The sequence below is a fragment of the Oryctolagus cuniculus genome, chromosome 16 (assembly GCF_051225735.1).
Source record: "Oryctolagus cuniculus isolate XC-2025 breed Fujian yellow rabbit chromosome 16, ASM5122573v1, whole genome shotgun sequence".
NCBI classification, from domain to species: domain Eukaryota; kingdom Metazoa; phylum Chordata; class Mammalia; order Lagomorpha; family Leporidae; genus Oryctolagus; species Oryctolagus cuniculus.
The window spans coordinates 74,504,372-74,530,434 of NC_142882.1; the positions used below are offsets into that span (position 1 = coordinate 74,504,372).

The 26,063-nt window shown below is 39.9% G+C and overlaps 1 protein-coding gene across 3 annotated transcripts in view; it reads right to left on the reverse strand.

Moving 5' to 3' along the window:
* Window positions 1-4,036: 4,036 nt before the first annotated feature.
* Window positions 4,037-26,063, reverse strand: part of MIOS (meiosis regulator for oocyte development) — a 35,166-nt gene continuing 13,139 nt past the window's right edge. For all 3 annotated transcript variants that reach the window (XM_051853317.3, XM_051853318.3, XM_008261698.5), the window contains 8 exons: window positions 21,705-21,959; window positions 19,321-19,490; window positions 16,475-16,540; window positions 14,588-14,746; window positions 10,851-11,003; window positions 9,204-9,408; window positions 5,269-5,398; window positions 4,037-4,475 (listed from right to left, as the gene is read on the reverse strand). In XM_051853317.3, coding sequence (XP_051709277.3) covers window positions 4,379-4,475; window positions 5,269-5,398; window positions 9,204-9,408; window positions 10,851-11,003; window positions 14,588-14,746; window positions 16,475-16,540; window positions 19,321-19,490; window positions 21,705-21,959 — 1,235 coding nt within the window. In that variant the 3' untranslated portion in view covers window positions 4,037-4,378. The remainder of the gene's footprint in view (window positions 4,476-5,268; window positions 5,399-9,203; window positions 9,409-10,850; window positions 11,004-14,587; window positions 14,747-16,474; window positions 16,541-19,320; window positions 19,491-21,704; window positions 21,960-26,063) is intronic.

The window sequence follows — 26,063 nt, forward strand, 5'->3', positions numbered from 1 at the left end:
TGACACATAACAGGCACTAAAAGTAACAATTACTATCATTAATGTACTGCTGGACTTGACAGTTTACTTGTAACTCTGTCATGTGATAAAGTGAAATCAATTCATTGAGGAATCTATTAATTCAAAATCTAGGTTAAGTTAGCTTTTAAAAACATTTAGGAAGCTTTCTATCCTTAAACTCTGAGACAAGTACTATTTCATAAAAATTAACATTTTTAAAGTGCCTTTTTGTTTTTAGTGCTTTTTATAAGCAGCCAAGCCAACTACAAAACGTTCAGGCAGCAGGGAAAATACATAGATGAGGAATGGAAGGAAGAGCAGCAGAAAGAGGAGATGCTATCCAGCTAGCCCAACTCTGCCACCATGTAAGTCACAAGATTCAAACAAGAACCCTGAACTAACACTCGTGTGTCTCTCCCGCCTCTCTGATGCCTCTGAGCAGATGGTAGACATTCACAACTCACTAGTGCCCACTCATTCAGTGATGGCTATCCTGTAGAGAGCAAATCTCAGTGTGCTTCCTTAAATCACCACCCCAACATTTTAACTTACATGAAAATCAAGTGTAAGAGGATTGCAGCAAAGAAAGAATTGCAAGAATTCTGGATAACTTCTCCTATAGTTAAATTATGTGAATTTAGATACGAAAACTACCAACTTTTCAAGTCACTGGTCAATTATCCAGATGTGCTGTTTTTATCATCTCTGGGCTCACTCCTACATACTTAATTCCAAGGTAGATATTGGAGAATTATTCCATATAGTAAAAGTAATAATATTCCAAATTACCGCATTTTTCTTTTCATAAGACATAGCTACTTTTGTTTACCCCATATTTGGAATATTACTATTCTTGAGACATTTTTATTCCTGAATCAGATTTTTTGTTGAAACTATATTGTAATCACTGTACTAGACATATAAATAACCGATGAAGACAGAGGACTACTAACCACTACCATTTACAGAATACTTACTTAGCATATGACAGGGGACACTTCCCATTTACTGCATTACGTAATACTTCCAACCACTCTACAAGATAGATATTTCTTTTATTTTTTTTTAAAGATTTATTTTATATACTTGAAAGACAGAGTTACAGAGAGAGGTAGAGCCAGAGAGAGAGAGAGAGGTCTTCCCTCCACTGGTTCACTCCCCAAATGACCACAATGGCCAGAGCCGAGCTGATCTGAAGCCAGGAGCCAGGAGCCTCCTCCAGGTCTCCCGTGTAGGTGCAGGAGCCCAAGGACTTGGACCATCTTCTACTGCTTTTCCAGCCCATAGCAGAGAGCTCGACTGGAAGTGGAGCAGCCGGGGCTCTACCAGGTGTCCATATGGGATGCCAGCACTGCAGGTCAGGGCTTTAACACACTGCGCCACAGCGATGGTCCCGACAGGTATTTCTTTTAACTTCCTTTTCATATGAGGAAATAAAATCTCTAAACGATCAAGTCATTTATCCAAGATACTGGGGACAAGATTATAATTTAAGTTTCAAAGAAAATACTTTTACAATCTGCAATAAAATGGGTGGCTGATCTTAAATTTAGTTATCAAATAAAATGCAGAACTATATTCTAGTAATTATGAGATGTGTAATGCTGAAAATGGAAACCTACTTTTTAAAAATACCATTTTAAAAAACAATCATCATTCTTGAAAGTGTACTAAACTAAAAAGCAGCCTAAAAATTTTATTTCTAAGTTACAGAAAACTTGCCATTAAAATGAGTACTAATGGGGCTGGCGCTGTGATGCAGTGGGCTAAGCCTTCGCCTACAGCACTGGTATCTCATATGAATGCCAGTTCGAATCCCGGCTGCTCCTCTTCCAATCCAGCTCTCTGCTATGGCGTGGGAAAGCAGTAGAAGATGGCCCAAGTGCTTAGACCCCTGCACCCACATGGGAGACCTTGAAGCAGCTCTGGCTCTTAGCTTTGGACTGGCACAGCTCTGGCCGTTGTGGCCATCTGGGGAGTGAACCAGCGGATGGAAGATATCTCTCTCTCTGTATTTCAGGCTTTCAAATAAATAAATAAATCTTAAAAAAAAAGTACTAATATTACTTGATATGATTATTTTTAGAGGTGTCATAGATAATTTCTAAGATTAGACATGCTGATTTCAACCCAGATTTATTCAATCTTTTACAAATAAAGCACTTTTAATTGAACTCTTCAATTGAACATTGTTTGGTAAAATATCTTGAATTTATAAACCCAAATATCAGTGACCTGGTAACAAAAAAAGGAAAATAATTTGGGTCTATTTTCATTGTCCACATACACTGGAAGCCAAACATAGTATGTGTCTTATAAACGGAGTGTTTGGGCTTCAAGGAAAACTTCAGGAGGCTGCAGATAGCCACAATCTTAAAAATGTCATCTTATATTATTATGATAATAAATAATAGTATAATTTATATGACTATTATTTCATGCCTTGTGTTATGATTTCCAAAGATTATAAATAATGCATGTGAATTCAATAATTTTATATTTTATTTTAGTTAAGAAACAACGAAATGCTTCGGATTACTTTGACATTAAAGATACCTATTCACATTCAGGAAACGGTAAATGGGAAAAGAACACTTGAACTGAAGTAGTGAAAAAGGTAAAGTGAATGCTTTAACAAAATGGAATCAGTAAGATTTACTTCAAAGAGGCCTGGAAAAAGTCCCCTTCACAGCAATCTTTGTTTAAAAAAAAATCCACCTGCAATTTTTTCATTTCTTTTTTTTTTTTTAAAGATTTATTTATTTTTTACTTAAAAGTCAGAGTTACACAGAGAGAGGAGAGGCAGAGAGGGAGAGAGGTCTTTCATCCGATGGTTCACTGGCCACAGTGGCCGGAACAGCGCTGATCCAAAGTCAGCAGCCTGGATCTTCCTCCAGGTCTCCCATGTGGGTGCAGGGGCCCAAGGACTTGGGCCGTCTTCTACTGCTTTCCCAGGCCATAGCAGAGTTGGATTGGAAGTGGAGCAGCCAGGACCAGAACCGGCGCCCATATGGAATGCCAGCGCTTCAGACCAGGGCGTTAACCGCTGTGCCACAGCGCCGGCCCTAATCCTTTCATTCTAAAAAAGATTGTCATCTAGGAGAAACGTTTAGAGTAGATAAGCACTACTTAGAAAAGAGTCTTTTGTATCAGACGTCTAAGTAAAAAATAAATTTAATTCACTTTTGTTCAATATCTATGTCACTCCTCAAACTAATCATCTAATGAATTTTAGATTTTACCAGGTAAAATTGCTAACAAGAAGGCTCTTAAAAATTCTTCAGCTTAGGATACTACTTTCTCCAAACTCTATAAAAGTCAGGTTTACTAAGCAACACAGCTGCAACTACAGAACTTCATGCTGGCAGATGGCAGAGAAGTTGTTACAAATCCTTTGTATTTTCTCTTGCAACTATCCAGTTACAAAACCGGAAAATCTAAAAAATAAAGTCCCTGAATTAGCTCCAATACATTTACTTTCACAGACTACATCTAACGTAGCCTCTGAAGTGACCTGTTCCTCCCCGTACCTTGTAGCCCACCTTGCCAAAAAACAGGGTATTAAACAACAGGACGGAATCTGACAACAGGGCACACTACACAGATTACACTGAATGCTACTCACATATAACCTTGCATAGACTTTATGTTCAGTAAAATGCTCCCAGATGAGAACAGCATGATAAAATAACACGCAGACAAATCTGTGAGAACAAACGAGAGCACTGGAAAAGCGGAAGGTCAAAACCAAGAACGTGTAACAGGTTCCTCTGCAAAGAGCCTGTTCTTTTGAAGAGAAAAGGCTGTAGGATACATTCTTAATTCTGGCTTCCTGGAAGACAACAGCAGTCAGTGCGGAAAGATTTCTTATCTTAAAATCAAAGTCAGGTTGGATCGCTCCAATTCTAAAAGTGAAAATCTACAATTTTAAGTTACCTGAATGGAATCTAAGCATGGATTAGCATAAACTACCTTCTGAACACTGGACTGTTCTTTTTGTCTTAGAAGTGCATAGAGTTTTTTGAAAGATACCCAATTTTTGCTTTGAAGATACAGGTTCAAGGTCTATTCTTTATTATTTCAGAAACTCAGCTTGTACAGTGTTCATAATTTCAACATCCTAAAAAGTGCTTCCAATGTGAACTTTTTCAGCCACTGAAGAGAACTCATGCCCACACTCGGATGTTCACGTCAGCAGCAGTTGTCTCTGTGAAGAACATCAAAATCACTCAAACATCAAATTGCTGATCTGATAGAACGATTTATTTTCCCATTACAGGAAAGTCACGAGTGACTTGCTCTGAGGTATGTGTTTGAGCTGTGAAGGACATCTATTAGAAAGCTCCATGCTTGAAGGTTCTCTTTAGGTGGTAACTTTTTATGGCTGAACAGTCTCTGCCGGTACCAGATTCCCTGTGGTATCCAACTGCATACACTTACACGTGCAGGCAGACACAGGACACTCTGCGTGGTCCCTAAAAAATTAGGTCAAATAACAGTCAAAAATCCAAATTAAACATTCTTATATTTGTTTTTCTATATCATAGGCCTATCTGTAATGCAACTTTTCAAAATGGTATTAGGAAAAATACAGGAATTAAAACCTAGAAGAAAAAAATGCATTAAAAGCATCAAATTAGAACTGCCAAGTCAGATTTGGGAGAGAAAGTTATTGAAAATTCAATAGCTTTACTTTCTACATATATAGCAAGCTACCTCACTCACATTATAAATGTGATGGGGATGTACCCAGAGGTTAAATGGAAGCCAGTGAGACAAACTGGGGCATGAGTATTACAGCAATGAGGAGCACAGGGTCACTGGCATTGTCTGAAGAGAAAGTTAAGTGCAGCCCTCACTGCATGAGGCGCTAACCGACCTCAAAACTAGTTTGGCTGGAACAGAACTGGTGTAGTGGTTTGAAATATACTCTATCACTTCATTTGTAATTCAATTATACAATAGATTATAGGAATTTAGTCAGTTATAAAAAACTATAAACATATACTCTTCCCAAATAAAAAAGGTAAATAATGCTAAGACTCAAACATTTAACTCATATAAAATATTTAAACTACTTCTTATCTAAGTATTAATTTTATGGTTTATGCTTACACAGGAGATATATATACATAAATATTGTTAAGTAACAGCAAAAAAATAAACTCATCCTTTGGATTTATAATAGATAAGCCTAAACTATCTTATAGATTATGCACATTATCTCCTGTAACTCCAAGCCGATGGAAGAAGAAACGCATGGATTACCTGAACCAACTAAGCATGTGTCCAGCATGGCCACCGTGCCTGCAGTTGTGACACCACGTAAACCAGTTGTTAAACTGAGCTAATTTTTTGTCCTTGCTCAAGTCCACTTTTTCATCTGATTTGGATCCTCCTATGGGAAAACAAAGTCACCTTTATTAACTATGTTAAGTTTCCTAAAAGCTATTTCTTCTTTTTTTAAAGATTCACTTATTTATTTGAAAGGCAGAATTACAGAGAAGCAGAGACAGAGAGACAAAGAGAGGTCTTCCATCTATTGGTTCATTCCCCAAATGACTGCAATGGCCACAGCTGGCCTGATCTGAAGCCAAAAGCCAACAGCTTATTCCAAGTCTCCCATGCAGGTACAGGGGCCCAAGGACTTGGGCCACCTTCTACTGCTTTCCCCAGCCATAGCAGAGAGCTTTTTTGGAAGTGGAGCAGCTGGGACTCGAACCACTGCCCACATGGAATGCTGGCACTGCACACAGCAGCTTTACCCACTATGTCACAATGCTGGCCCCCCTAAAAGCTATTTCTTGGCCAGCGCCATGGCTCACTTGGCTAATCCTCCGCCTGCGCACCAGCACCCTGGGTTCTAGTCCCGGTTGGGGCACCAGATTCTGTCCTGGTTGCTCCTCTTCTAGTCCAGCTCTCTGCTGTGGCCCGGGAAGGCAGTAGAGGATGGCCCAGGTCCTTGGGCCCTGCACCCGCATGGGAGACCAGGAGGAAGCACCTGGTTCCTGGCTCCTGATTGGCACGGTGCACTGGCTGTGGCGGCCATTTGTGGGGTGAACCAATGGAAAGAAGACCTTTCTCTCTGTCTCTCTCACTCTAACTCTGCCTGTCAAAAAAAAAAAAAGTTATTTCTAAAATCATGTTCAAAATATAAATCATGCATATTGAGATATTCATTTTGATGCTAAGATCTAGATTGAAGGAATACTGAATGACCGTTCTACATTTTTTTAAAAAAAGGTTTATTTATTTTTATTTATTTATTTATTTATTTATTTATTTATTTTGACAGGCAGAGTGGACAGTGAGAGAGACAGAGAGAAAGGTCTTCCTTTGCTGTTGGTTCACCCTCCAATGGCCGCCACGGCCAGCATGCTGTGGCCGGTGCACCGCGCTGATCCGATGGCAGGAGCCAGGTACTTATCCTGGTCTCCCATGGGGTGCAGGGCCCAAGCATTTGGGCCATCCTCCACTGTACTTCCCTGGCCACAGCAGAGAGCTGGCCTGGAAGAGGGGCAACCGGGACAGAATCCGGCGCCCCGACCGGGACTAGAACCTGGTGTGCCGGCCCCGCAAGGCAGAGGATTAGCCTAGTGAGCCACGGCGCCGGCCAAGGTTTATTTATTTATTTGAAGTCAGAGTTAGAGAGAGAGAGACAGAGACAGAGACGGAGACAGAGAAAGACCTCCCATCTGCTGGTTCACTCCCCAGATGGCTGCCACAGCCAGGAACTGGGCCAGGCCAAAGTCAGGAGCCAGCAGGTTCCTTCAGATCTCCCAGTCCATCTTCTGCTGCTTTTCCCAGGCCATTATTAAGCGAGCTGGATGGGAACTGGGGTAGCCAGGACACAAACCAGCACCCATATGGGTAGCCAGCATTGCAGGTGGTAGCTTAATGCATACGCCGCAATGTTGGGCCATCTCTTACAATTTTTTTTTGTAAAGATTTTATTTATTTATTTGAGAGGTAGAGTTACAGACAGAGAGGGAGACACAGAGAGGTCTTCCATCTGCTGGTTCACTCCCCCAGTGGCCACAATGGCTGGAGCTGGGCCAGTCTGAGGTAGGAGCTGTTTCTGGTCTCCTGTGCGGGTTCAGGGGCCCAAGCACTTGGGCCATCTTCTACTGCTTTCCCAGGCCATTAGCAGAGAGCTGGATCAGAAGAAGAGTAGCTGGAACACAAACCAGCACTCATATAGGATGCCAAAACCACAGGCAAAAGCTTAACCTACTATGCCCCAGCACTGGCCCCTCCTACATTGTTAATAGCCAATTAAAAATGGAAAAATATAAATGATCAAAATCCACTAAAAACAATCTGAATCAAAGACTTTAGAGAGTTGTCAGCATTCTGGCGCAGAGGGTTGGGCCGCTGCTCACAACGCTGCATCCATGTCTGAGTACCAGCTGGAGCCCTGGCTGCTCTGCTAATAATCCAGCTCCCTGCTGAAGTGCCCGAAAAAGCAGCAGAGAATGGCTGGAGACAGGGACAGAGTGGGAGAAGGCACGAGTGTGCGCTCCCACCAGCAGGTCCACTCTGCCTCACACCCACAATGGCTGGTGCTAGGACTGCAACAGCACAAAGCCACAAGTTAGGAACTCAATCCAAACAGGGAGCAGGGACCCAAACAGTAGAGCCATGACCTGCTTCCTCCTAGAGGGAGCATCAGCAGGAAGCCAGAGTTGGGAGCGGAGTTGGGAACCGGCTTAAACAAGAGGCCAAATACATGCCCGCTCCCCATACCAAATTGTTTTTTATTTATTAGGATCGGGGTCATATGAAAAAGAGGTTGGTATACAAAATAATGCCTAACATTTAAATCAAAAACTAAAATGCACATTTAAAAACATTACATGTTTACATTACCTTCATGTTAAAAAAAAGCATCTAGACTGAAAAATGATACTATTAAGTCTTTTACAGATGAACAAATTGTAGAACAGAATATAAAAAGCGGGAACCAGAAACAATGCCAGTTCAACAGCTTATACTAAAGAGGACTGAAGTAACTCTCAGTGTCACAGAGTTAGAATTATAACTGACACTCTGACACTCTATCAAGATCTTTATTCATTATACTGGCATGCCAAATACCTGAGAAGTTTCTAATTAAAATTTTTGCCATAGTATCATTTTCAAGTTACATAAATAGCTGGAACACCCCTAGTCTTCTGATACATTATGTTTTATTATCTGCTATTCTCAAAATATTTTCCAAATGTTTACTTAAAATAGTAAAAAAATAAGCAGTATATATAACCGTTCAAATATGTGTATCTATTTACTGGGTAACTGAGAAACGTAGCAGAACCTAGAATTCAAGGGACCTGGCTTCCAGGTTAATGACTTCCTCTATGCACCCACAGGTTCTGAAGACGAAATAAGAGGAAATGTCAAAATGTGTTGAGACTATGAAAAGCTCCTTGGGCATGCAAAGTTGTAAGGTAACAGAACAGGGTAAACAGACTTTTAAATATCAAACTTGGAAGAATTCTAATAGTGGAAATAGTCATAAGAAAATGGTGTAATGCTAACATTTCATTCAAGATTAAAAAAATGGAATTCTGGGGCTACAACATAAATAATATGAAAAGTCACTATACATTTACTTCATTTTTCAAATTGACCTTCTAATAAATCTTTAACTTCACTGATTACAGGCTGCTATATACGGAGATCTTCCTTTCTGCGCACGATTTTGGAGCACAACTTGTTCATGAGCATCTCCTGGCAGCAGGGCTGACACCCAGAATTAATGCCACTTCTTTTCTTGTCATTTTGGGTTCAAACTCACCTCTTTAGTAGCCACAATACAAATCTAGCAGTAATGGTCAATCCAACTGCCACCCCTCTAATGGTCCATGGTTCAAGCCCAGCTTCCTTGCCTCAACTGGAAGTACACATCAATCCAGCTCAGAGGCCAAGGCCACCAACTCCACATTTTCACTAGAAACCAGACAATGCCAGCAAGCACCTTCAGCTTTTCTTACAAACTTTAAATGCATTAGCATTTGTGAGATCACCTGCAGTATCATGGCTACAGCCTTTACTTTTATAGTTTACAAATTAGAAAGCTCACAAAAGCCCTCAAGTCAGCAGACTGCCTTATCTTAGAAATACAAACTTAACCTACTATACATTTTATCTGCAACATTAACTCAATTGTGCAGGAACAAAGTATATGCAGAATGATGGCATACCAGGACAGCTAGAAACTGGTGTTCCCATATTAATGAGGCAAAGTGCACATCGAGGAAGGGGTTTTCGACAGCCGGGGCAACTCGTGACTTTGGATTTTGTTGGTGAGCCACTCACACCGTACTGACTGAAGCCTCTGCCCTGATGAGGCACGGTGGAGCAGCTGTAGGAGATTGACTTGCCACAGAAGTTGCAACTCACAAACACCTGCAGAACAAATGAAAGGAGGAGTAAATGTAGTGAAAATCATATTGCAATAAATAAATGTTGATTCTAAGAAATTCTTTGTATGTCGTCTTTAAAACTGTGTATTATATTGTTTAATGATATACCTGCTCATTATAAGTGATTTATTTGCTAAGTCTGACAAGCTCTCATTTAAAAACTCCATTTAGCAGTTACCTTATGTGGGAACCTCCTTTCTGTTAGCTTTGTTTAGTTGTAATCTTCCCAATATCAATGATATCATTGGAAAAACTAGGGAACTTTAGGCTGCAATACTTTAGAGATAAGAAGGACTTTAGAATTCACATTGGGCCATTACAAAATATCCCACTATGATTTCTAAACCAAAACCAAAGCTCAGTGATGTAATCTGGGCAAAATTTTCTTCTAAAGAAAATGCTATGTTCCTAAGACAAAAAGGAGTTACCGATCCTATAATGCTAAATAGCCAAAAACCTAGAGTAACAGCAACAGAAGCCGTTCATTCTGCTTTTACAGTAAACTATTAGTCTCTTAATTCAGAATTCTGGTTGTTTTAACATAAGCACACTGACTTCTCAATTTCATAAACTAAGCAAACAGCACCATCCAGTGCCCACATTGAGGATAACCTAATATGTAATGTAAACTAAAATTCTGTTATGTCATATGCTTTATGTGACTTCACATTTTTTAAATTAATACTAACATGAAAAAAAGTCCATATATACTGTTAATTGTTTGACCCCTCAATTCCTGCCTTATTGCACGTAAACAGTGCAAAAGAATTAAATACACAGATGGGATTTATAAGATCATATGTAGATTCTGAAAGGGCTTGGAATATATTAACTTCGGGTGACACTAGGATGATTCAGGTTTCTCTAAGATTCTCCGGGCTGGCTGTGGTTTGTTCTACTGCAGCCACCAAGATGATGATTAGAAGTGGCAGAACGAAAGAGCAGGAAGACTGAGGAGAAAGTGCAGTCTAGGACAGATAAAGACACCAACGGAAGGGTTATGGGGTAGAGGCTGTGGCACAGCAGGTTAAACCATGGCCTATAGCACCAACATTCCATACAGGCACCAGATTGAGTCCTGGCTGCTCCATTTCTGACTCAGCTCCCTGCTAATGTGCCTGGGAAGCAGCAAAAGATGGCCCAAGTGCGTGGGCCCTGGTACCCATGTTGCAGATCTGGAAGAAGCTCTGGGCTCCTGGCTTCAGCCTGGCTCAGCCCCAGCCATTGCAGCCATTTGGAGAGTCAACCAGTGGATGGAAGATCTCCCCTCTCTCTCTCCTTTTGTAACTGTGCCTTTCAAATAAATAAATAAATCTTTAAAAAAAAGATATCAATGGGATGTCAATATAGGCAAAAAAATGAGCTAATAATTAAACTGAACTCTAACATGTTATAGTTTTATTCTCTTCAAAACAACACACTCACCTGTGCTAAAGGCTTGGAACTGGGATCCAACTTACTCCTGTGAATATCAAATTCAGCTCGTTTGTGCCAAAATCTCCATGCATCTAATAAATTTCTGTAATTCTCAATCCAGTACTGAACCCTTTCATCTTTAAGAACATCTAACGGTGAACCCTAAAAGCAAAACATAATTACTTCAATTGTTTCCAATTTCCTGGCTAAGGGAGAGAATTGTGGTAACATCTGAGTATGAGTAACACAGAAGAAAATAGGCCTCTTTTTTTTTTTTTTTTTTTTGACAAAAGTTGACTTTCAATGATGATACTGATAAAATAACTGATGGAAAGTCATTAATTTACCGTAAGTTCACTTCTACTACTGACACAAATAGTACTACATATATCATACTTTTGGCTTAGGAAGTGCAATTCTGTTTCTGTTAGTTCAAGGAGGCAAGAGCAAACAATTCACCTTCCTGGTGGAATTCAGTAAGTAATAATGCGAATGTCCTTTGCCCCAACAGTGAGAACCTCTGGGTTCACAAACCCTGTATACTACCTAACCCAAACGCGCAACAAAATTGCTCAATCATATTTTAAAACTAATTCTGAGCCTAATCCTTGGTATCTAACAAGGCACTGCAGACTGAGATGCTGCTTTTATATGCACATTTATTCTTGCCTTCAATTAAAACAGACATTTCCTGGCTTAAAAATATTAAGAAAAGAGGAAAATTCTAAACAAAATTTTTCCTAGTTCTTTTGCCTATAGGCCACATGGAAAAACAGCAATTTGCGTTATTTAAGTTCACTTTAGAGCTCTTCTCATTAAGAACTTGCAGACAGAAGGCTTTCAGCCCTGAACAGGGTCTCTTCCGTAACTCTGAATGATGGAGAAAGTAGAGATGTCTCACTCCCAGTGACTCCTGGACCATCAATCTACAGCCCAGATTTCTCAGCCCAGGACCAGTCAGAGAGCAAAGTGTCTGAGGACTTGGCAAACAACTTACTTACAGGAAAAAGGAACCTGTACTAGCTAATACACATAATCTAGCTCTAGACATACAATCAAAAAAGAAGCATGTCTCTCACCTATTAATTAGGTGGAAATTTCAATTATCACAGTTAAATGTAGCTGATAGACCATAGGAAAAACCCTTATGTGGACAATTTTATTTCTTAAAATAAAAAGATCTACTAGTCCTAAGTATGCTAACCAGGCAAATTTGAGTAATACACTAGCACAGATTCTGTGGTTTAAAAAGAAATATCACAGAAAAATAAGATAACCTCACAGTCCACTCTTTCCCCTTCTAAGTCAGTAAGAATAAACTAAGAAAGAATTTAGTCAATTCATATTTCATAAATCTTCTCTAGATCTGCTCTGATTGGCAGAGGAAATAATTCAGAGATTGAATATGACTAAGTCAGAAGGCTTTGGGAAATACCTTGGATTTCTAACAGAATCATAACAAGATTAAAACCAAAAGTGATCAGCAAATAACTAAAGGTCCAAAAGTAATAATAAACATCCTCTGAAAAAGTTTAAAGAAGCCAGTTCTCAATACTGAACTGTACACACACACACACACACACACACACACACAGTGTTGAATGCCCATATTCAAGGGAAAAAATCACTAGACATATAAAGAAATAGGTAAATGTGGCTCAAAGTTAAACAAAAAGGTGGTGAACCAAAACTAAACCTAAAATATCCCAGATGTTAGAGTTAGCAGACAATGAATTCACTGTAGCTATTTGAAATAACGTTCAAAGACAATGGAAAACAGTATTTTAATTAGTGAGCAGACAGGGAAAGTGAGCTGAGAAATGCAAATTTTAATAAAGTTGAGATTCTATAATCAAAAAGCACAATCACTGAAATTAAGAATTTCCTGGAAAGTTTATAGCACATAGGAGATTACAGAAGAATCAACAAACTAATCAACAGAAATTATCCAATCTGAAGAACAGAGGCAAACAAAAAAAGATGGCAGGAAAATGAACAGTCTCAGGCAGCTATGGACAGTATCAGATGGCTTAGTATATGTGTAGTAAGAGTCCAGAAAGAAAAATAAATCAAGATTGGGGCAGAAAAACGTGTTAAAATAAATAATGTCTGAAGACGTTTCAAACCTGGTGAAAAACATGAGTGACAGATCCAAGATCAGTGAACTACCAACAGGATGAAAAGAACCAGAGCTGGGCACATCAGAGACACTCTGCTAAAAACCCAAAGACACAACAGTGAAACAGCCATTTTGCAGCTAAAATGAAAAAGTCAAGAGGATCTGTAACCTGTACTACAAAAAATACTGAAGGAAAATTATACCAAATGAAGCTTTTGATCTATAGGAAGGAAGGACAAGTAAGTGAATAAAAATAAAAGTTCACGTTGTTTTTTCCTCTCACGATTTACATGAATGACAAATGACTATTCAAAGGAAAACCACTTACACTCTAAGTAAGAGTTTATAATATATCTAGAAATAAATTACACAGCAATAGGACAGTGAGTAGAAGGAGCTGCAGTGTTGTAACATTTTTACAAAGCATGGCACATGAAACAAAGCAAAACTCAGCATCAGTGAAGTGTGATTCGTCAGGTGTGAAATGTGAAGCACAAGATGGGTATGTTGACCTAGAGAAACCACTTAAAAAAAGATAATGAAAGGAAGTATTGCTAAGAAGCCAACAGAGGAAATAAAGTGAAATACAGAAATATTCAACTAACCCAAAATAAGCCTGAAAAAGGACAAAAGGAAAAAGGACAGAAACAGGAACAAGTAGCAAGGCAGACTTCATCTTGACCACATCAATGTAAACGGAAGAGAAACACTCAAGTTAAAGGGCAGTGAATATCAGACTGGAGTTTTACAAAGATCTGATTACACACTGTCTAAATTATTTTAAATATATTTCATAAATTTTAAAAAGCCATTATACTCTGTAGCCAAATATGTAGAGTTGAATTTAAGACATAATCTCATTTCAGTAAAAAAAAAAAAAAATGCTACAGAAGGATCCTTTTCTTCCACAGGCAATGGCTTGACACCTGCAAGGTGACTTTTTGTGGTTTGCAGGCCTGAGTGCATGTCACATGAGTGGGGAGGGGTGTTTAACTGTGCTGACCCACCCAGTGCATAGCACGCCATCGCAGGTTATACAAGGATGGAGGGGGAAAGAAGGCACCACCACCAGGAAAAGGAAAAATAGCTGTAAGGCCACAGGAAGTCTCAGGGACATATTCCCACTCCCAAGTTTTACTGTATTTCCAACACAAAGTAACGCAGAAGGCAACTATGGTCAGGAGTCTGTTTTGTAAACCTGGACAGTTAAAACAGAAAAACAAACTGCCCAAATCACCCCCTCTGTTAATAAAAAGGGGAAGTGGCAGTTAAGAGAGCTGCGGTGTAACTTGCTCTCCGTACTTCCAGGAAGCCTGCAGCTGAGATCATGCAAAGTGGATCTCTGTTGTAGAGGTACAGCTCTGGCATCAACTGGAAAACCACACAGTTGTTCTCGCCTTTCCATCTGAGCTCTTTGCAAACTCAGATGCAGTCAAGACTGGTACTTCCCATAATGGAAATGAGGAGACTTGGGGACAGCAACATAAGGCTCAAGTGTTCAGTAAATCAGCTGATCACATTTAGGCTAAATGCCTACTAAAGATCCTAAGCAAGCAAAACGGCACCTCACCTCCAACTGAGGACGAAAATACACAGTGTCCTTAAGCTGCTTCCAAAATGCACCAACCTGTAACATGCAGTAGCTTGCTGTCTGGACATCTCCAGTTCTGTCGACGTAACTCTCCATTAAATCCACTCCATCTTTAGTTAGGCCTGTAAGCAATATTCCTTCCAAGTTTCCAGCCTCTTTCATTTCATTGGTCAACTTGTCAATGTATCTATTTAACTGGAAAATCCAAAGTGATTTTTCTAAAGCAATGTTTCACTATATGGCTATTTTGCACCTCAAAAACATACACTACATTTAGAAAAATTTCATTACTGTTGAAGAACATTTTAAAACAAAAGTCCCAACTAAAATCTAGACATATCCTCTCCAAGAAGTCTATCTATTTTAATGCTGTATCCATATCATTTAAAATATTTAAAGACATTTGGTATATTTTGATAATTATTCTATAAAGAACTATAGATGGTGTATAATTTTAAACAGAATTGTCCTCATTATTCTGCAAAATTCTTGTTATATGTCACAGTAGTAAATAAAGAATCATAGGATCTGAGTTGGAATTTCAGATCATCAAGAATAACCATTTCAGGGTGTGCATTTGGCTTTGCTGTGGCCCATATCGAAGTGCACTGATTCGATATTTCGGCTCCTGATCCAGCCTCCTGCCAATTCAGACTGCATGCTGGTAACAGCTGAAGTAATTAGGTCCCTGCCACTCAGGTGGCAAACATGGACTGAATTTCTAGCTCCTGGCTTTATCACCAACCCAGACCTGACCAATGTGGGCATTTGAACAATGAATGTGCAGATGGAGGTTCTGTTTCTTTCTCTATCAGATAAATAAATTTAAAAAATTTTGAAGCCATTTCCTCTAGGTCTTCGCTGACTATTCTACCCTAAACACTAGACAAGATCCCTCTATATTGCCCCAGAACTTTATCATTATTATAGTACTTGGCAGATCATTTTTACTATTTTTAAAAATTTACTTATTTAATTTGCAGGGCTTATTGGAGGGAGAAATCTTTCATATGCCTTTCAAATGGTCGCAATGGCCAGGGCTGGGCATAGTCAAAGCCTGGAGTCCAGAATTCCACCCCAAGTACTTGGGCCATCAACCACTCTCTTCCCAGGCACATTAGCAGGAAGCTATATCAGAAGCAGGACAGCCAGCACTGGAACGAGCACTGAGTTTTGGGATATCTGCGTCACAAGTGGCTTAACCCACTGTGCCACGACGCCGAGCCCATGCTACTAATTTTTTACATGCTTCTGTCTTTCACTAGGTACAAAGCATGGGCAGTCAGTAACAACTCACTATTTTGAAAGTGAAGGGATCTTTCTAAAGCATTACTTAGAGGGGAATATAACATCTTTATGTGTTAATTTTACTCCCCAAAGCAAAAATGAACTACTAAATCAGCGCTATAAGTAAGTAAATTTAGTTATGCAAGACATGTTCACAATGTCTTGATTTAATAAATGCCCTTGTTAGAAACATTTTTACATTAAATCTCACACATACATAATTACAAAGACTGTTTTTTTTCTAATTATTTATTTGAAAGTCAGAGTTACAGAGAGAAGACACAAACAGATCTTCCATCTGCTGGTTCACTCCTCAGATAGCCACAATGCTCAGGGCTGGGCCAGGCAGAAGCCAGAAGCCAGGAGCCAGGAGCCAGGAGCCAGGACCTTCTGTCAGGTCTCTCACGTAGGTGGCAGGATCCCATACACTTGGGCCATGTTCTGCTGCTTTTCCCTGCCATTAGCAGGGAGCCGGATCGGGAGAGGCTGGGACACCAGCTGGTGCCCATATGGGACACTGGCATTGCAGGCAGCAGCTTAATCCATTATACCACAATGCTGAAGATTCATTTCTTAAAATAATGATGTGACAGTAAATATTAATCACTTAAAATGCAGAATTAAATTAGTTCTTACCTGAGTGTCATTAAGGAATTTACAAGCAAATGCCACTCTGTCACGAACTGCAACCTTGTTTTCATACTAGAAAGAGAAAGTAGTTAAATTGCACGTGCTGTAAGTTCTAAACTTTCACAGACCAAATATTTTATAAACCAAAGTTTATTTTCAAATGTATTAAAAAGGTGTTATATGCATTCTGGCAGGGCCACTGACTAAGACGCCTTTCCTGCTGCCACTCTCGGGGAGTTCAGTGGTAAGGTTGCTGTCCTGGCAATGTGAACACTGACCTCTTAAACTCCGACCAAGTTCAGCTGAAAAAGTATTCAGTTCAATGTTATAGAATTTCAAAATAAAATATAAACAAAAATATACAGTGTATCAAATTTAAGATATCATGGAATCTTCCTATCACAGAAGCTGATTTTGGGGAAACTAAGGAAATCTTGCTTTGGCAGTTACGTCAATCAACAATTCTAGGAAATCTGTGAACTGCCTGCACCAGTATAGAATTTCAAAGGGCTTAAGGACATGTTTCTAAATACAAAGTGACAAGGCATATATATAAGTATTTATAAATAAATTTTATAAATTTTCAAGCTTTATTTATTTGAAAGGTAGAGTTAGAGAGAGAAGCAGAGACAGAGAGCGGGATCTTCCAACCACTGGTTCGCTCCCCAAATGGCCTCAATGGCTAGGGCTGTGCCAAGATGATGCCAGGAGCTTCTTCTGGGTCTCCCAAGTAGATGCAGGGACCCAGGGACTTGGGCCATCTTCTGCTGCTTTCTCAAGCATATCAGCAGAGAGCTTGATTGAAGTGGTGCAGTGGGGACTCAAACCAGCATCCATATGGAATGCAGGCACTGCAGGCCACAGCTTAACCCGGTGCACTGTAGCATCAACCCCCAAAATGACATGTTTTAAAGTAGGTAGTTTGTGGCAAAATTTTTAGAAGCTTTATAACATACTGCAAAATATTTTTAAAAATGATTACTGTAAGTACAGAAAAGTAAAATTAATTTTGTGATTACTAAAAATTAATTTGAAAGTGGAAGATCCAATTTCCAAGGAAGCCAGTCTTGAAATACTTTTCACCTTACTGTTTCCTCAATTCTAAAACACAGTTCTGCCCTAAAGAGAGAACATATTTGCTATAAACTAGATTTAATGCTTAGACTCAATTATATGTGTTACAATTCTAACCTGGAAAAGGTTATCAATACTACCTGTTTTACTTTACAGGTGAGAAAACTAAAACCCCCAAAGGTTAACTGAATGCTTAAACTAACTGGCACAGCAAATACCTGGGGCTTTATCTTCTGATTTCCCTTTCAAGTCAGTACTTTTTACTACTCTGCTGACACTTAACATGTTTTCAAAAAGAACACTGGGACAGATACTTGGCCTGCCTGACGGTTAAGGCACCAGTTGAGACACCCACATCCCTTAGGAAAACACCTGACTTTGACCCCCATCTCCAGCTCCTGATTCCAGCTTCTTGCTCATGGAAACCCTCGGAAGGCAGTGGTAATGGCTCAAAAGCTGAGGTCCTGCCACCCACATGGGAGACCTGGACCAAGCTCCTAGCTTCTGGCTTTGGTATCCCTGACCGTCACAGGTATCTGAGGAGTGCATCAGTGGATGGGAGCTCTCTCTAGTTAGTTGTCTCTCTCCGTCTCTCAAATGCACATGCAAAATACTTCGTTTAAAAGAGCAACATCAATTGAAATTATTCACACATAAAGTATAACTAAACATGGTACTTGAAACAGCTTGAAAATATGAACTTCCTATTCAGCTATCCCTTTCTTAAGAATGCAAATTTAAGTATAAGAAAAGAAGGGTATTTATTATAGGTCATTTCACTCAAACTGTAGAAATTCAGTATTTAAACAATATAATTCTGTCTATTCAAAAGTTAAATCACTCCTTCTAGTCTTCATCATTCTCTTTCACCTCTTGAAAGTATCATTTTATGTCTAAGTTGCAACATCTTAGACAGTTTTCTGCTTAACAAGGAAGAGTAAAGAAAAATAAAAAATAAACATTGTAAATTTTTTTTTTAATTTATTTGACAGGTAAAGTTATAGACAGTGAGAGAGAGAGAAAGGTCTTCCTTCCATTGGTTCACTCCCCAAATGGCCACTACAGCCAGCACTGAGCCGATCTGAAGCCAGGAGCCAGGTGCTTCTTCTTCCTGGTCTCCCATGCGGGTGCAGGGCCCAAGCACTTGGGCCATCCTCCACTGCCTTCCCGGGCCACAGCAGAGAGCTGGACTGGAAGAGGAGCAACCGGGACTAGAACCCGGCGTCCTGGCTTCAATCGGCACAGCTCTGATCCTTGCGGCCAATTGGGGAGTGAACTAGCGGATGGAAGATCTATCACTCTCTGTCTCTCCTTCTCTATGTAACTCTGACTTTCAGATAATAAAATAAATAAATAAATCTTTTAAAAAAAATAATATATACTTGGGGCAGGTGTTTAACTTGGTAGTTAGGCATTGTTTACAATACTCGTGTCCACTATTAGAGTACTTGGGTTCAATACCTGGCTCCAGCTCCTGATGCCAGCATCCTGAACAGGCACCCTGGAAGGCAACACATGGGAGACCTGGACTGAATTCTCAGCTCATGGTTTCAGCCCAGCCCAGCTTCAGATGTTGTAACAGGCATTTGGGAATGATGGGGGCTCTGTCTGCCTCTCAAATAAATAAGTAAATAAACAATATATACTCATATGTATTAATATATAAAGTACTTTGTGCAACAGACATTTGAAAAGTTGATAAAAACTCCAACTGTAATAAATCATTTATTATTTATTTATATTTTAACAAGTATCTTCTGAACCAGAAATTAGCTTACCAAAACTCCATCATAAGATCCTGTTTCACTTGTCAAAAATGCAAACATGACACATAGATATGGGTTGTTTAGCTGTAATCGTAGAGTGCTGCACATTTCTCTCCAAAGGGAGTTCTTTTCATCCGTATAGCCTGATAAAGCCATTGCTACCACATTGAGATTCAGGTCTCCTGCATGTTGAAAACACCTGGGTTAATCTAAGTGATCAAAAGCTCAGTATCTTCTATTTCCTCATTTGTTAAATCACAAGCAAACAAAAATCAGAGGGTGACTTCTAACCCCAGAAAAGTAAGCCCACTAGAATAAGGGTTTTGATTCGGAAAATCTGTTAAGAATCATAAGCAAAAAAATTTTGTATTTGCAAATCCTATACAGGTTAAGTATAAATTTTAAATTCTGTGTCTCACTCCAGGCGGGTTTCTATACAGCATGTTATTCCCTCATACCTACATGAAGAAGAGTGAGACCGCCCTACCTGAATCACCGCTGACTTCATCAACAAGCTCATTTATGCTATTTCAAAGCACTGATACAACTATTACTCTACCTCAGCACTGTAAATTTCAAAATTAATTTATCATTCCTAAATCTATAATGCACATACTTATTTATAAATGTCAATTGCGAAGTACAAAAAGCCAGTATTTCAGCATTCCTGCAATGGTATTATACTTTTCATTTCTCTAGGACAAAATGAATTATATATCCAGCTCTCTACTAATGGCCTGGGAAAACACTTGAAGATGGCCCAAGTTCCTGGGTCCCTTTGCTCACACAGGGGACCCAGAAGAAGCTCCTGGCTTAGGACCAGACCAGCTCTGGCCTTGCAGCCACTTGGTGAATGAACCAGAGGATGGCAGACCTTGCTCTGTACCTCTCCCTCTCTGTAACTCTGCCTCTCTAGTAAGTAAATTAAATTTTCTAAAAAGGTTAGAATGGGATTGTAGAACTTAAATATATATTCTTCTTTCATTAGCACCTATTTTCTATTATACTCTCAAATGGGGAAGAACTTTGTTAGTGTAAAAGTAAAGGACAAGATGTCAATCTAGGTGAAACACTATTTTGACTTTTACACTGGATGTAAACATACTTCATTTCTTTCTTTTTTTTTTTTTTTTTTTTTTTTTTGACAGGGCAGAGTGGTCAGTGAGAGACAGAGACAGAGAGAAAGGTCTTCCTTTTGCCGTTGGTTCACCCTCCAATGGCCGCCGTGGCCGGCGCGCTGCGGCCGGCACATCCCGCTGATCCGATGGCAGGACCCAGGTGCTTCTCCTGGTCTCCCATGGGGTGCAGGGCCCGAGGACTTGGGTCATCCTCCACTGCACTCCCGGGCCACAGCAGAGAGCTGGCCTGGAAGAGGGGCAACCGGGACAGAATCCGGCGCCCCGACCGCGACTAGAACCCAGTGTGCCAGCGCTGCAAGGCAGAGGATTAGCCTATTGAGCCACGCGCCGGCCAACATACTACACTTCATTTCATGTATTTCCCTATGGTTCAATGTAACTATAATGGTTTCAAAATGAATCAGAAAATAAGTCAGTATTCTGAATATTCAGAAATAATTTGCCAGGTGTATTAATGGGAAGAAAACTTGAAGTTTTGGATTAAGATTTGTTTCTCTGAGGAATCTGGCAAAACACCAGAGTCAAAAAGCTTATCACACTTCTTTTTAACAAATATTAAACAGAAATTATGTTTTAATTACAGACTCAAGTAGTAGTAGCACTTTTATAACTCAAACTATGCTTTTTATTAGAATCCATATTTGTTGAAATAAAAGTATCAGAGCTTCCTAAAGGTCAACCAGTAACCACCCAAAACACAAAGTATAAATTCAAATAAACTTAAATGTGTGCCAAAAATGCTTGCAAATTGAAGTGTCCTAATCTTCAGGCAACCAGTTTTATTAAAAAATGTATAAGAGGGGCTGGCACTGTGGCATAGCAGGTAAAGCCCCAGCCTGTAGCGCTGGCATCTCATATGGGCACTAGTTCGAGTCCCAGCTGTTCCACTTCCCATCCAGCTCTCTACTGTGGCCTAGGAAAGAGTAGAAGATGATAGCCCAAGTCCTTGGGTCCTTGCACCTACATGGGAGACCTGGAAGAAGCTCCTGGCTCCTGGCTTCAGATAGGCCCAGCTCCACCCATTGTGGTCATTTGGGGAGTGAACCAGCAGGTGGAAGACATATAATGCACATCTTTGCTTTTAAATACCTAAATGAAGACATAACTGAAAAGAATGGGCTAATATTTACTGTTAGACATAAAATTGTGCTCTTTCAACCAATATTTACATTAAAATATTAATCAGATATTTGCAAATTAATAGCCTTCTTAACAGAATTCCACACACTGACAGCATCTTAGAAGACAACCGGATACCTTTTCCTGAGGACGCCCCTTCGTTCAGGATCTGGATTGCTCGCCGAATATCCAGGTTGAATAATGCCACAGCAGCAGCTCTCTCCCACTCCCCTTCTTGTACAAGTGAGTTCAAAAACGGCCCCACATCCACATCTGTTCCCTTCTTTATCCACCCACAAAGCTGTAAAGCCAAGATTCTTTCTTCATTTAAATTCTGAATATCAGTTTGCTTATCCAATCCACTCCAATTGTGTCTGCTGCTCTCCACCACTCCTAAAAACAGAACATATCTGTTATTGTGAAGTAAACTTGGAAAGTAAATTACTTTTAAAAGGAATTATTTCAACAGTATATTTAGAATATGCAGAGGCGGTGTTTGGCTTAGTGACTAAGAAGCCAGGTAAGTGCTGTGTCCCATTATCAGAGTGCCTGGGATTGATTCCCAGCTCCAGTTTCTGATCCCAGTTTCCCAGCAGTGTAGACCCTGGAAGGTAGCAGGGTTTCTGCCACCCATGTCGGAGATGTAGATTAAGCTCCTGGCTTCAGCCCCAGCCCTGACCTTGTCACTGAAGGCATTTGTAGAGACAATCAATGGTTGGGGGCTCTATCTCTCAAATAATTAAAAAAATATGGATTTAATTTGTTAGCCACAATTTTCTTAGTTCAAATACGAAACATGCCACCAATAAAACATTTTTCCATGTTTCTAAGTACACCAGCTCCTCTGCACAGCAGACATAAGCTGGTGGAGTGGGCGCAGAGGCTCAGAGGCAAAGCTGAGTCACTGCTGCACAGAAGCCTCCCCGATGTCAACCTAAAATCCACACATCCTCATTATCAGTCACCACCTGTGGTTTTATTTCTTTTAGCACTAAACATAAATTCCCATATTCATTAATTTATTTTTCAGTCTTATCTCTTCTCTCACTAGAATACAGGCTCCAAATCCCAAGGTATCCCACTGCTCAGGATCCAAGTAGAAGCTTCTCTATCACTCCTCTCTCCTTCCTCTGTGCAGGGACGTATATACAAAAAAAAATGAGATCAGAGACCAAAGTGTTTGGAAAGTTGAAGATAACTGTTAACCTTAAAACACAGTGGGATGGGGCTGGTACTGTGGCACAGAAAGTTAAGCCTCTGCCTGCAGTGCTAGCATGCCGTATGGGCGCCATTTCCAGTTCCAGCTTCTCCACTTGAATCCAGCTCCTTGCTAATGCACCAGAGGTAGGAACGGAAGATGGCCCATGCACTTGGACCCCAGCATCCACATGGGAGACCCAGACGAAGCTCCGGGCTTCTGGTGGCTTCCGTCTGGCCAAACCCCAGCAGCTGTGGCCATTTGGCAACTGAACCAACAGATGAAAGATCTCTCTCACTTTCTCTCTCTGCCTTTCAAATAAATAAATAAATCTTTAAAAAAAAATACAGTGGGAATCATGTGAAGGGTATTTCTCCCCTCGCTGTATCAGAAAACTTCATATTCTCATTCTTTTCTTACTACAAAGCCATCCTATTCTTGCAGCATTATTTACACTACTATAAATCCTAAAGGTAGTGTAATGTAACTAGGATGAAACCTGGTGGCAAACAAACAAAGATGAAAAACTTAACAACTCTATTAATTACAACTCAAAACATTCTAGAACGCTTTATCAGCAAAACTGTCATTATTTAACCATCTGTTACTTTAACCACCTGGATTTTCAAAATAAACTCAATTATGAATTAGGCAACATGACTGTCCAATATTACCAACTTCCTTTATTATTTTTGCAAAACTTTACATATGTAACTTAGAGTAATCATACATTTATATAATTATATACAATACTATAATTATATATTTGTAAGTAACTAGATCAACAGTAAATAGATAAGTTTTAAGAATTCTTATTGCAGACATAACTGCGAGAAGGGCTCCATGGCTCCTGCTTCCTGGCAACCACATCCTTGCATAACTCCCTGGGCAGGAGGAATCTGAGATTCTTTTTTTTTTTTTTTTTTTGGACAGATAGAGTTAGACAGTGAGAGAGAGACAGAAAGGTCTTCCTTCCGTTGGTTCACCCCCCAAAATGGCCTCTACAGCTGGAGCTACGCTGATCCAAAGCCAGGTGCTTCCTCCTGGTCTCCCACACAGGTGCAGGGGCCCAAGCACTTGGGCCATCCTCCACTGCCTTCCCGGGCCATCGCAGAGAGCTGGACTGGAAGAGGAGCAACCAGGACTAGAACCCGGCACCCATATGGGATGCCAGCACTGCCGGCGGAGGATTAACCAAGTGAGCCACGGCGCCGGCCCCTGAGATTCATTTCTAAACAAGATATTTTTATGTGTGGATTTCATAATCTTTGAACCAAATTAAACTTATCTTTTAATTCTATTCCACTTCTTACAGTACCCTCTAAGAGCAGAAGTGACTAAGGTCATCACTCAGTTGCCTCCGAGTGAATCAGAGGGAGACATGCAATGCAGGGTTGCCCAGTCAGATGACTCCTAGGGGTTCTGGGTGCAGAGAAGCTGCAGGCTAGAGACCGCCTGCTTATTTTAGTCAGTAAAAGCTGCCAAGTCGCGAAGGTCTATGAGAAAACCACGTGGCAACCATGAGCAGACTCTAGGAACTGAGGGTGGTAAGAAAATGGCTACCTCAGTCCTAAATTCTGCCAACAACCATGTGAACCCGAAAGATGACTCTGAGCTCCAGGGCTGATTTCAGCCTTGTCACACTTTGAGCCGAGGACCGCCTAAGCCACGCCCAGACTGCTGGCCCATGGAAATGATGAAGTAATACACACATGTTACAGTTGTCATTTGCAAGTTACATTATATGAGAAAGTATTTCACGTAAACATTCTGTCTAAATACCTGGAAAGAATAAAGACAGTACATAGCAAAGGTATACTCTCCATCATAGCCACTCCATTCTTTTACATAACCTGTGTGATGATCTGACTTTAGGTTATGGGGAGTCTAAAGCAGTACCCATATCAGTACATATCAGCAACTATATCTGATTGCTTTATGAAAAGATGAGTTATTTATAAAAGTTTAGAAATCCAAATAATAGCTAATTATACTTGAAATTTACTTATTTTACTTCTGAAAAGAAATTTTCTAATTTTAATAAGACTTCCCACCCACTGAAAAGAGGAAGTACACTGCTCTATTTGCAACCATAAAAAATCAGTCTTTAGCTTTTTTTATCACTTTTAGCTTATGCAAATAAGTTTTTAAAAACCATGAGAAAACTCGATTAACGGTAATTAAAAACTCATTTTAAAAATTAAAATATTTGTTCTGAATAACAAATCAAGGTAAAATGTAAATTTCAGCTAAAACAAATTGCAGATGTACGTAAGATATTTATTTTCATAACTCTCCTAAAAATTTTGGGTTCAAAATTGGTATTATTTAATTAATGGTAAAAATAACAATTCAGGGGAACATGTTTGGCATGGTGGTTAAGAGGCCACTTGGGATGCCAGCATCCCAGATAGAAATGCTTTGTTCAGGTCCTGACCCCTCCATGTCTGACCCAGCTTCCTGATAATATGTGCCCCCTGGGGTAGTGGTAATAGCTCAAATACTTGGGTCCACTGCCACCATGTAGGAAACCCAGACTAAGTTCCAGGCTCCTGGGTTAAGCCTGACCCAGCCCTGGCTATTGTGGGCATTTGGGAAATAAACCAGCAGGTGGAAGATCTTTCTCTTTCAAATAAATGAAAATAACTTTTTAAACCACAAACACATTTTAAAAGTTATCTATTAAGATAGGTCAGTAAAAAGCAGAAATTTATTTTTTAAATGATTTCTGACAGTTTAATAATATTCTAATTTTTTTGAGTCTGCATTTTACAAAAATTTTGTCATGAAAGAGACCAATATATATGAACTGAGTTCACAGCTGGGAGATGGAATTGCATGTCAAGCTCATGGATATTATATCCTGCATTTTGCCTGCTCAGAGACCTAACTATGCCACATGAAATTGGGGGTTATCAAATAAGTACTATCATGTTATCCTGTTTAGGGGACATGGGGGGAGGGGGAGACAGGCAGAGAAACAGACACGGCTCCAATTCACTGGTTCACTCCCCAAATGCTGGCAGCGGCCAGGGCTAAAGCCCCAAAGCTGGGATCTGGAAACTGATTCCAGGTCTCCTATGTAGGTGGCAGGAATTCAATCACTTGAGCCATCACCACTGCCTCCCAAGAGACTGCACCAGCAGGAAGCTGGAGTCACGAATCCATGCAGGGACTCAAACCCAGGTACTCTGATATGGGATGTAGGTGTCTTAAATGCTAGGCTAAATCCCTACTCTTATCATGGATTTTTAATATAACTGTTCTTAACAAAAGTAAATTCTTAAGTAATCTGCGAA